Source organism: Eucalyptus grandis, chromosome 6 (assembly GCF_016545825.1).
Source record: "Eucalyptus grandis isolate ANBG69807.140 chromosome 6, ASM1654582v1, whole genome shotgun sequence".
NCBI lineage: Eukaryota > Viridiplantae > Streptophyta > Magnoliopsida > Myrtales > Myrtaceae > Eucalyptus > Eucalyptus grandis.
This window is the reverse complement of record NC_052617.1, coordinates 4516368-4529430: the sequence shown is the minus strand read 5'-3', so window position 1 is coordinate 4529430 and position 13063 is coordinate 4516368. Positions and strand designations below refer to the sequence as shown.

The window sequence follows — 13063 nt, the reverse complement described above, 5'->3', positions numbered from 1 at the left end:
GAAAAATATTTTCCATTTTTGAAAAGTGGAAAACACTTTCCTCACTTGATCTCTCTTATCTTATAACTCTACAAATCTTCACTTCCTCCTCCCCCTTCTACTTCTTCTTTTATTTTTTTATTCAAAAGTTTTTAAATTTCTTTTTCTTTTTTAATTCGAATTATTCTTAATTTTTTCCCATCTTCTTCTTTCTTGGCTAGTCGTTGGCCATAGGCGAGTCTCGAGCTTGTCAATGAGCATGAGGCTCGTCCACCTCTGGCGAGCTTAGGCTCGCCACTTGCTAGATCGGCCAGTGCAAGCGTTGAGTTTGAGGCTTGAGGTGGCGAGCCGCGAGCTTGTGGCAAAGCTCACACCATTGACTTGGCAAGTGAGGCTTGTGCTCGGCGATGCGGCGAGCCTCAAGCTCACCGAGCTAGGGCCTCACTAGATTGGCGAGCTCTGAGCTCGCCAGCCACAAGCTCACGCTCATCGATTTGACAAGCCTCGAGCTTGCCGCTCGCGTGACGCTTGTACTCGCTGACAAGCTCAAGGCTTGCTTGTGGCCGGTCATCGGCCGTCGTCATGGTCGGCGACTAGCCAAGAAAGAAGAAGATTTTACTAAGAAAAGAAAATGAAAAATGAAAAAAATAACTTAACAATTGATATTTTTAAAAATGAAAATAATTAAAAATCGATTTAAAAAAATGAAAAATCAATTTAAAAATAAAATAAAATAAATGACGAAGAGTATATGAAGGAAAAGATTTTCCTTACTAAACAGCGAAAAAGATTTTCCACTTCATTTTCAGTTTTTATCCGAATACCAGAAAATAATTACATTTTTCTAGAAAATGGCTTTCTGGAAAATATTTTCTAGAAACGCTATATTTTCCGCGAAACGAACAAATCCTAAGATAAAAATGGCTGCATAAACTTATCGTTGGTAGCGCCTACACCAAACTAAAATCACTCGATAATCTATATGTATATTACAAAATGTACATTAGGGTATAATCTAATAAAATAATATGAGGGGTTGGCCAAGGTAGGCTTATTCATGACATTCATTCAACATATCCCTTTGCCATATATATGTTTCAATGATCAAGTGCGCATTACATCTATACAAATTACTCAACGGAAAATAACCTAAGCATCTCTCTTTCCTCGTCCTCTCTATATATCTGCCACAGCTAATCACTACCAGGTCTGTTGCTATCACCACCTCGAGTGAAATCACCATGAAGCGCCATTTTTGACAAATAACGCCGACGCCGTCTCCTCCCCGTCTTCAACCGATGATTGCCGTACCCTCTCCTTAGCTGCTTCTTCCTTCGACACAACCATCGTACCTCTGCTCTCCTCCACCGCCCACGCATGGTCTTTTTCATCCCGCCCACCGTGCTTCTCTCCGTCGAGCTCTGGCTAACCTCAAGGAACATCGATTGAGAGAGGTCCGAGTTTCAACCGTGCCTCACATCAAGTCGCAAAGAGATTTGAGCCTCGTCGCTGTCGACATTCAATCGTTGCAAGGAGGAGAGAGAAAGAGAGAGAGAGAGAGGGAGAGGGAGTCTGTGTGTGTGTGTTTGTAGTGAAAGAGATACAACGAGAGACATTTAGCGCACACTACAATCCCATTATACAAGTAGGCATACGCGTGAATGGCAAATTGTAGGCAAACATGAAATTAGGCACTCAGATTCGTTAACAATTAGACACGAATCTACAAGTCCAAGCCCCCAAAAGAAGAAGAAGAAGAAGACTAAGCCTACAAGGCTTTCAAATATTATAAAAAGTTAATATCATAAAAAAATCTAAATAAAAAAACCTAAATTATATCGACTGTAACACCAATATCATAATTTTTCTTAGTGTCACCAAAATCCCTAAATTATGTTCATAGTGGCACTAATACCTTAATTTTTTTTAATGGTACTAAAACTCTTATGCTTGTACTACTGTGACAGAAATATCATCTATCACAGTTTGGTCCAAGACGGTGATGAAAAATCCAACATTGTGGCTTGCATGGACAACGGCAAACAAACGAAGTTGACGTGATCTGGTGTGACTTTAGGCAAGTCCAACACGATGTTGTTTCTTGAATTATGTCACTTCGAGGACTCCAAGAAATTGCCAAAGAGACAATTTGTTATCATGGACGTCCAATTTTTGGAGATAATTAAACATTGACAAGTTGGTACCTAGAAATATGAGTTCGTGGTGAATTCCGACACATATAAACCATATATGTGTCGAACCTGCAAATAAATAAACGACTTCTCTTTGTCTTAGGCTGAATAAACATCAGCTCCATTTGCCTACTGTTGTCCATGCAAACCACCATGTTGGATTTTTTAATGGCCCTCTCAGATGATATTGTAACAGAAGGTATTTTTGGAGCACTGATACAAGTTTGAGGTTATTTGTGAAACGAAAAAAAAATTAGTTTGGGGAGTTGGTTTTGTAATGGACAAAGTCTAGAATATTTTGCGGTAAACAGAATGTATTTTTGTCATGCTAGTTCAAATTTGGCAGTTCTGATGATACAAGAACAAGTTTGAGGTATTGGTATCATAGCGGACATAGGATAAGGTTTTTTGTGGTATTTTCCCCATCATAAGTAGGGGCTTCTCACAGGTGACCGGCCAGGCCAAGCAATCTGAACTTTTCGGGCTAGAGCTTTCTATGCCCGAAATCTAGGCCTGGCGAATCAAATGAACCGCTTCTTTCCGGACTCGTCAAGGCCTAAACACGAACGTCTAAGAAATAATTATATTGAAAATAGCTTTCTACTCATCAACTTGCGTTCTTTCAAAATCTAAACATAACGCTTGGGGGCGAACTTGGGCCTGACAGACATGTTTCGGTATCATTTGGGATACTCGTCCGGATCTGATCCCTAACTTTTCTTGTTTCTGTTCTGATTGTTTAATCCATTATTTGGCTTACTAATGCCAGTGGCATTGTTCGTTTGTCGTTTCAATTTTTTACTAATACTATTCGCAGTTCTAAATGTTTTCAAAAATCATGGGACCGAAGAGCACGCTGATCTCGAGAACAGAATGGAACTATAGCTCGACGGACCGACCCGGTCAGTGCGTCGAACGCCAATAACAACACGGTAATCACTCATCAGTGAAAGAATGGCGAAGGCCGTAGAATGGCGTCCTACTCTCGTTCAGCAAGATGTCTAAAGGACACGCTTGTTGAGGTGTAGTCAAAATTTATGGACAGTTTCGGTTGAACGGCCAAATTAAAACTCAGACAGGAATCGCTAGTTCAGTGCACTAGACAACATCGTATCCAACAACACCAAAATTCATCTACGTCTTATTGATTGCAGCACCCTTCTTTTCGATGGGCGCAACATCGTATCTCACATTTGAGCATAAAGAGGGAGAGAGAGAGAGAGAGAGAGAGAGAGAGAGAGAGAGAGAGAGAGAGCACGCAGAGAAGTAGGGAAAGACAGTACATGACACACTCAGCTCATCACGAGCAAACTAGTTGCAGAGCTCACGGGCAATCCCTATCCGAGAATTCGTCAAGTCGTACATGATCCTCAGGTTCTGCTGCTGCAGATTGGCTATGACATTCAGCACCGAGTTCACGTTGCTTGGCGCTGCGGCCATCGCCAAGCACGCCAGCGAGCCTGAGCTGCTGTGTATCAAGCTGTTCTCCAACGGCAGCTTCAAGTCCACACCCGGGAAGTGGAACGTGACCACCGGCGCCACCGCCTCGTTGGAGGCCGTGAAGCACGTGTCGAAAGCTCCAAGGCTCGAGAACGGGCCCGGCACTTGCTTGCGGAACTCGTCCCGTATCGCGTTGTACAGGGGCTCCATGAACCGGGTTATGACCGTGCCCGAGTCCATTATGGTGCCGGCCCCGGTGCTGGGGTCGAAGGCGAGGAATTTCGGGTCCACGGGCACCAACACCCTGCCCACGCTTATGCCGGTGAGGTTGACGTAGTAGAGGGATGGCCGGCGCGGGTTACGGAGGAGGGGGGTGGTCCGGATGCTCTTGGGTTGGCCGACGGGTCCGAGTTTGAGAGAGCCCGAGAAGTAGTAAGATCTGAAACTGGGTAGGCAGTAAGAGAATACGCCAGAATAGAGCGATCCGGTTTGGGACAACAGTGACAATGGTCCCCGGCCCAGGCCCAACAAGCCTTGGGGCGGGATCGACTTGCCGGAGACGGCGCTGATGCATCCGAACGCATAATTCGGAACGACATCGGTGCCCAAAGTGAGGGAGTCCTTGATGAGGGTAGCCGAAAAGGACGAGTCTCCGCCGTAAGATTGGTTGAAGAAGCACCCGCCGGACCCGGTGGTGGGGCACTGGAACCCGCGGACCTGAGTGCATTGGGGCATGGAGCAGTCCAACGACCCGTAAGTGGAGGATGTATTGGGCAAGAAGGTGGTGGTGGAGCAGCCGACGCAACCGCTGCACGGTACCCATGCTTCATCGTTGCTTGTGTCTAGGACCATGTACATGAGCTGACCCGGAGTGCCAATTTTGACACGGACCACGTAGTTGCCAATGTTAATGGTCTGCTGGCCGGGAGCAATGGGCACGGATGTGGTCTTTTGGGCTACTAGGGTCGACAAGTACTCAACCCGTTCCGGGTCTTTTGAGGCCATGTCGAGGACCGTATTGACCCAAGACTCGGGCTTGGGAGGGTTGAACGGCGAGCACTTGCCATAGATGTGGACGATCGACAGATCCGAGTCGTCGGATGGCGAAGCGCAAGGAGAAGTGGCTAAGGCACCTGAGATGAGAAGACCAAAGAAGAGCAATGAAGAAATGGTCAAGTCCATGACTAAAGGGGCACTTTGGCCTGGAAGGCAAGTGAGAGCTATATTTATATACATGAATTTCATCCGAGACCCGCCAAGTTACCAAAAGGCCCTCCAATAATTGCTGCATAATCGATGGGTAAGTCCAGGCGAGGACAAATTTGGATGAGTTTGAGGGGATGGTGGCAAGCATCGTTAGCTGTGTTCAACATGAGAAAAGTGATGAAAGGGGATAATGGGAGAGAGGGACAAATTTGGCCCAATTTGACGGCAGAGAGCTGCAGCAAAAAGACACTGTTTCGGCTATGACACGGGTTGGGTACAGGGAGAGCTAGAGACCCTTCATGCAAGAGTCCAAGAATAGCGAAGAAGCTGTAATGATCCAAAAGAGAATGTAGGTATCTAGTAAAGATGGAATAGACGAATCCGATAGAGACATGCGAGAAATGCCACCATGGATAAGAGTAAAGTAGTTGAATAAGGATTTTAGAGAAAGATAATTCTCCAACAAATATCTATCTTGTCCCGGAAGGAAGAGGCATATTTGGATGACATGTTCACTAATATTGAAACTTGTATAGATTTTGCCAAAAAAATAATGAATCTCTCTCTCTCTAAACTTTAATCTAAAGAGGGATTATGCTGGCCAGCGTTACTTTTTGTCTATCATCGCCGATGTTAATTCAAGGAGCGCCGCTTGGAAACTTTGTTTTTTTTATCTCCTTTGTGCATCTTTCAGTACAGGAGAAGATGTCGTCTGTTCTAAATCTATGGACACTTAAAAGATAGCTTTTACGGTTTGATCTTGAACTCGACCATCGAATTATTTGCCTTATACAGGTCATGTCGGTGGTGAGACATCACCTATGCTTGAGTCGCACGGACGTGTCTGAAATGGAGTGAAAAATTGAAAAATCTCGTAATGAGTCCTTTTTTTGTTTGGTCGAAGAAAAATCTCGTAATGAGTCGGGAAGGTGGAACCGGGGGCAGGGGAGAAACAGAGAAATGGAGTCACGTGAACGATATTTTTTTAAAAAGCACGACGTAACGTCATGACTCTTGTCGCGGTGTGCGGCTGGAAGGGACGCGGTCGGTCACGGGCGGACGGAGACTTTCTGATGGGCCACGTCCACCCGGACGCGTTTCTGCAGATTTGTCATGTGATTCGCGCATCAGTTTTTTGGCGTGGGGACTGTCGGGAGTATTTAGAATCAAATCATGCCGGACACATAAATCACGAATTAACAATATGATTTAAGCCCACTTGCTTGGCCATATGCTCCTGATATTTCTGCCTCAAGGACTCTGATTGGATCTTTAGTTCCAGCGAATCTGCACGAGACCATGCATCGGTCCTTGTTATAAAATCCTCATCCGTCCTTAATACTGCCCACTTGTTTTGGAGCCTTTAGCATCCTTTGAGAACACTCAAGAGCACGGTGCCTTGTCGTAATTTTCTTTGCCTGGATTTAAGTTCAGAAAGGCGTACAGACGAAAATATAGTGCTGCAACTTAGGAGGGGGCACACAGGGAGAGAGAGGGAGGGAGAGAGGAAGATGACCGGGACTACCATGAAAACCTTGACGGTGAGAACTTTTTAATTGGATCTTTTGGCTATTGCAGAGATTCAAATCCCAAGGAGATGAAATGGAACGGAAGGACAAGCAAAGAATAGTGTGATTTCGAAGCACATGTGAAAGCAGGAAATTTCGATAAGGACATAGCAGCAGTAACATTTCGATAAGTTCATATCGTCACAAGCTCCACCTCAAGCAGTTTGGACTTATCCAATCCGTTTCTTTCTCTACAGAAGCGACACACAAAAAGCAACATATTTACAAAGAAAAGAATGCAATGGAACCAGGTGAAAAGACATAAGATGAAATGAGTGACACCATCAAGATAAAACTGCTCCCACTCGGAACTTTTCAAATGATTTCAGACGAGAGGCCCCACCCTTACTCACGGGAATCCCAATGCAGAAGCTCATAATTCAGATTACAAAGGCAGGTTGTCAATTACTGAAGCATAAGAAAAGCAACTCAAGTACCTTCAAGAAAATAATTTTACTGAAGATTTTCATGGCACGTCACAGAAGTGAAATTTTGTCAATGCTCGCAGCCTACAACAGCATATCTTACCTCTATATGGTTTTGCTTCAAGTGCAAGAGGCATGAGCAATGCATAATGCATGGGCATTTCCGTGGATGGCGACTCTGCCACCCAATACAGCAAATGTGCAGTGACTTCCTAAATTATAAAACCATACCCTAAGCGGATGGTAATTTACCACTCATTGCAGCTCAGGAAATGATAGGCAATTGGGAAATGAGGAGAGAAAAATATAAACAAAGACCACAGCTAAAAAATGAGCAAATTGCACATCATTATTCTTAGTGAACATCCAGGCCAAGCTTTGATGCAAACAGAATAAATAAATGGGATAGATACACACGCACAAACACAAATCGGAATATAAAGTACAGAAGCAGCAGGAGGAGGCGACAAGTACCATCGGTATCATCATACATCTTCTGATGGCTAAGATTGGTGTGGTGGTGGTATATTGGCTCCTGCTGCAAACCCAAATGATAACAGCTCCAGTGAAGCACGCTATGACAACAACAACATGATCCTACATTGTGTGGTCACAAGGCATGAAAAGGGTGCAGCTGCCAAAAGGGAGAAAGAAAAAAACATACAGCAATAATGAGTTATTAAAAAGCGACCAAGAATATACAAAAACATAACAACTAAATCAGAAAGTAAAAAGAAACTGAAAAAAGGGCCTAACTGAACATTAACAAACGCAAATAGTAACTCAAGCTAATATGAACTTCAAGGATAAAGAGATATATTTCTTAGAAATAATAATTATGTTTAAAGAAAATGTCTTGGAAAACACTAAAATGATATGAGGAAGTATATGACATTTTAGGAACCCTCTGTGATATGCCTATACACAAAATAACTGTCTGAATACTTTTCCAATTTCTATATGCTCTAGATTGAAGTTTAATCTAGTGGATTAGGTGATTTGCCTTGGTTTAAGCTGATCGAACTTTTTTGGGGCAAGTGAACTGGATACAATTTTAAAAGTACTAGAAAAATTCTAGCCCATTCTTAAAGAGATCTTTATCCAACCTTACTTCTTAGGTTTATTGCTTAATCATGTACTTCTTCCATCATTGAGGACTCCCCCAAATTAAAGATTGTCTGTATAGATAAGGAACTATTCTTTAGTCCAGTGACTTCAACAAATGGCTTCTGAGGTAGTTTATCATGCACACGAACTTCAGTTCTATTTTTTTTTTCTTTCAAGTACATTTATCTTGCCCCAAAAGACAAGTTCATGTATGCTACTTGCTGCTGCCTTTTGTCAAGCAGACTTGTGCAGCAATCCACATTCTCTAATATTTAGGAGAAGCAACCTTTTGAAAGTGAATTTAACCCATCTGATGTTCAAAAATGCATTGCAGTTTGCCTGAAGCATAAAGCTATATGCTGCATATTCAACTGAAAAGTCAGAATCAGCACAGTTCAAGCTAGATGTCAGAGATGAATGAGTGGCCACAGAGTTGGGTCTCTCAGAAAGTTCAACCCGAAAGCTTAAGCAGATGCGGAATACCTTATCAACTCTCACGCATACAAACAGGATTGCGCATGCAAATTATACAATAGTGGACTTTGGCTCTGATATCATGTTAGAAAGTTTAACTCCAAAACTTAAGCTAATGGATGAAGGGAGACCACGTGAATATGAGGGTCGTTGAAAAACTTCATAGACAAGAGAAGTGAGATACGTCAATGTGTCAAATATGTACTTAATTCACAAAAACAATATGTGCAATGCCTAGAAATAGTGTCGGCTTTACAAAGGTGCTCCGTGCATCAAGCGATGAGCATTTGACAGTGCCAAATTTAGTTCTACCAACATATAACATATAGACATATCCTCAGGGCAAAGGGACAGAGCAAGATAATATACTCATGCACAATGGTTCGACTGATAGTGTCAAAATCAGGGGTACTGATACAGAAAAATTAGATACATCCTCAGGGCAGAGGAACAAAGCAACATCATGTACCAATGCACAATGTTTCAACTGATAAGTTTCCTCTCCACAGCATTGCGTCAGCAATTCGCCATCCTACTTACTGATTACTAGGGTAACAAATTCAATAAGCAAAGTCAAATAAAGCATATACTAGACCAATCAACAACTCCTTATGAACATGAACAAAAAAAGAACAAATCAAGTTCTCAGAATGGTAATTGTACATAATCAGCTGCTCTCAATCTGAGGCTTTATTCCATTTCTGGGACCTAAGATAAGACCTCCAGAAAAAGAGCAAAGAGACAGGAGCATAGCCCATCAAACTATACAAAAAAATTTTTGGCAAGAGAGTTGAATTCCATATGACTTAATGCATTATTTAATGATACAAGATGAATACAAGTTGGAAATATTGCTTGAATTGCACAAGAACTCTGTCGTAGAAAGTAGACCCAAGAAGACGATGTGCGCAAACCAGTGACCATTAAAACCAAGTCCGTGCTTCCATGAATAACAACAAGATGATGCTATTGAGCTGCACTGTAGTAATGAGTTATGATAGAGACAGATTGAGTATTTATAACAACCCACTCCTGCTGCCATTCCCCACTGAGGGGAGAATAAACCATCAACAATAGTACAAAGAGAAAAACAAAACAATCAAAGAGAAGCATCGAGATTGACATGCGAACCTATTTCAGCTGTCAACAATCGCCTTTTCCCTTGATTATGATAACAGGGCACTGAGCGTGGTTGGTGCAGTAGTTGCTCACGCTTCCCAAAAACATCCTGTCAAAGAACAATCGGTTCAAAAAAGTACAAAGAGTTCATACAAGATTACCTGTTGATCCATTTTTAATAACTTCAGTTTTTTTGGAAAGCAGTTTGTTTCATAAGGTATTAGTCAAGTCTCAATTCTTCATAGCTTGTTTAATATTTCATATGCTCATTTACATGTGGTTAATGTTTGTCTTGTTCCCCTTTCATCAATTCCATGTTCTGTTCTTAGATCAATTTGCACATGAGAAGGGGTGTTGATATTTTTATCGCTTGTTATTGGTGTATGAGTTTAATACATAAAATCTCCCCTCCCCTGAAACTTTTGCTTCAGAGATTTTAACATAATTCATAGTTACTTCATCGATGTGCTTACATCAACATCTTATCTACCATGTGCAAGGCTCTCATGAGGCGAAATTTCAAGAAATATGCTGTAAGTACATTGTTGGTGACTTCACTTCCCTAACAGCAAAGTTTTCAAATTAAATGATTAATCTAACATTTCACTTATGTCTCGACACCCCAACCAACCATTATAAGAATGCGATATCTCATATAAGACAAAACTCAAATGGTATTACTAAAGCCACGCATTTTATCTTACTAGGAGGTCATGTCCAAAACTTGTCCTTGGATAAGATGTTATTATGGTTCAATAAGGACGATAAAACTTACTAGTTCCATCCAACAAAATGAATTGAAAGCATGTGAAGTAAAGGAAAACACAACTTAGACGCGCCAATCGTGCGAATTTACATAAAACAGCTAATTAATCAACCATAGGATCATCTGATGTGAAGGACCAACCTTTTAATAGGGCCAAAAGCTCGGCATCCCATCACTAGCAGGTCCGCATTCAAGTTCTCCACAACTTCACAAATCTTTTCCTTCGGATCGCCAATTACAACTTCCGTCTTAATGTTCACCTGCATCGAAAGCAATATGCAGAAATTCAACAACGATTCCTCTAACAACGGATGCTAGACCTATCAAGAGAGCCAGAGGTCCACAAAGGCTACAGCATGGAAGTATAAGTTTCGGACATGGTCATAGAATCACTGCAGAGCGTTTCCACCAATTGACATGGAAGACCGGAACGCACACTGCCAGAGATGTCTCAACATAGTCGGAACTATTTAGAGTAAATTAAGGACAAAATCCCGGAAAACAGAAACTGCTGATTCAAACGCCACAAGCTACGCCGTAAATCCGTGCTATGTCGAACCATCGCATATCTCGCGCCGCATACTTAACAGAACACAACGAATGCAATCGAGCTCCCCAACAGAGGCAATCAGAAGTCAAAACAGCAGCCGCGATCGACACAGAAACGAAGAAGCGCGAGACGGAGATGCCTACGTCCTTATCGGAGCATATCTCCCTGGCGCGATCCAGTATGGCCTGCGTGATCCGCTGCTGGTGCGCCTCGATCGCCGCCGTGAAAGCCGGCACCTCCAAATCGCCTATTCGCATATCACCAAATCAGGCGATCGAACTGAAAATAGCGACAGAACGAGCGGAGAGGATAGGAAATAGTCGAGAGCGACGGGGAGGGGAGGGAGAAGGGAGTACTGACTGGGGCCGCCGAAGGGGATGGCGCCGGGGTTGAGGCCGGCGACGATGGACGGCGGCGACTGGACGTGGAGGACGACGAAGGAGGAGGAGGAGGAGGGGATCGGCCGGGGCCGGAGCTTGAGGTTGTCGAGGGCCCACCGGAGGGCGTTCATGCTCTCCTCGCTGCCGTCGACGGCCACGACCACGCACCCCAGATTGCTCGCCATCGATCGCTGCTGCTTCTTCTCCTTCCTTCTTCTTCTTCCTTCGTCCTTTTCACTTCGAATGCGATGAACGTGCGCTGCTCAAATTGGTAGTTTTGATGTTTCTTTTTTTCGTATTTATATATGTATTTTTTTTAATAAAAAAAAATGGCGGCGGCTGTTGGTATGCGCCAACAGTCTTTTGGCGGTTTTGCGTCTGGGCCCAGCTTGAAACCCAATGGGCCCAATTCTTTCTCCAAAAGATGTGAATTTTATTTTACGGCCAGAACCAAGAGTTGCAATAACAAGGCATGATTGGCGGATAGATCAGCCGCTCGTGGCGTCCTAGTCACTGTGTCAATGGGTCGGGTTTTGATGTTATCCGATCCGAAACACATTAGACCCACATCAAAAATTCAAGTCAGGTCAGGTCGGGTTTCCGGGTTTTCCTTCTTCTTTTTTTTCCACCTCCCTTTTCTTTGGTATAATTTTTTTTGAAGTAAAAGACCATTTAATTCCTAAAGAACAACAAATCTAAAAGATAATGCCTTCAGTCTTAAGGCTTTAGGAACTTTTATCATAAGCAGAAGTTGAAAATGAACTTACCCATAAGTGAGCAATCCACCATAAATCGTAGACATATACATTGGAAATGCAATAGGAATGACAGCTGAGGCATCATCCCAAAATTATCAAATTGTAAAAAAAAAGGTATAACATGGAGAGTAGCATTCCCATATGGAGAGACACTATTTGGGAAGAAAGCAAATTGGCTTTCTAACTCTTGAGAAATTGTTGGATACATACCAAAGAGGTGGAAACTCCTGGCAAACTGCAACTTGAATATGAGGAGACGGAACCCAACTGTAGGCAATAAGATAAGAACTTTGTTAAATTCACACACTACAACCATGATGTAGACATGTTCAGGACAATGGTTTCTTTCAAAGAAAGAGGTAAAATTCCATACAAGAATGAAGCATACAAACATTGGATATGTTCTCAAACAAGCAAATATAATTTCCAATGCGACAGATCTGGTAAGAAGAATTAGTACTCATGTCCTTAGACTACAAAGTTTGTTAGTGTTCTATTTTCTGCAGCAAACAAGGTTAAGCCTATGACAGTGCCATATCAATTTGCAATCAAGAGGCACCACTAGGGGTCCTTCAGAAATCGAAGAATCTATGCGCTTGGCGAGTAGGGAAGCCAGCAATGCTTGTATCTAAATTTAGCACAAAATTGAAAAATCTGAGAACCAAAAGATATTGTTAGGAGTGCAAAAAGAGAAATAGGACTTACATGAGTTGCACATTATAAAATACTAACCTCTAAAATGTCAATTATCAAGAGAAGTCAATATCGAGTTTAACTCCGTGGTCGTATTTGGCAACTCTACAATAAATTCACAACAAAAATGAGAACTAATGTATGCATTAAAATAAAGAAATGTATAAATATTTTAAAATCATATTTTCTCACCTGACTCAAAGATTTCAAGTGACTCTAAGTCCTCCTCAATTGAACATAAAAGTGGCGCAAATTGAAACCGATCTTAAGCACATATAAGAGCTTCCACCATGGTCGAGGTCAAGGAACTACGAAACATATCAAGCACACGACCTCCTGTGCTAAATGCCGCCTTCAATGCTATAGTCAAGATGGGCACAACCAAGTTATCTCGAGCAACGATAGA

General features: G+C 42.5%; 2 protein-coding genes across 2 annotated transcripts; both read right to left on the bottom strand.

Annotated features, from left to right (window-relative positions):
- Positions 1–3242: 3242 nt before the first annotated feature.
- On the bottom strand, positions 3243–4829 carry LOC104448020 (aspartyl protease AED3). The gene has a single exon (XM_010061791.3). The coding sequence runs from the start codon at positions 4791–4793 to the stop codon at positions 3483–3485; it is 1311 nt and encodes a 436-aa protein (XP_010060093.1). The 5' UTR covers positions 4794–4829; the 3' UTR covers positions 3243–3482.
- Positions 4830–7117: 2288 nt separating this feature from the next.
- On the bottom strand, positions 7118–11480 carry LOC104448021 (universal stress protein PHOS34). The gene is made up of 5 exons (XM_010061792.3): positions 11187–11480; positions 10970–11073; positions 10418–10536; positions 9523–9619; positions 7118–7444 (listed from the first exon to the last, which is right to left on the bottom strand). Exons 1-4 carry the CDS (start codon positions 11389–11391, stop codon positions 9535–9537), a joined length of 513 nt encoding a protein of 170 aa, XP_010060094.2. The 5' UTR covers positions 11392–11480; the 3' UTR covers positions 7118–7444; positions 9523–9534.
- Between the last annotated feature and the right edge of the window lie 1583 nt (positions 11481–13063).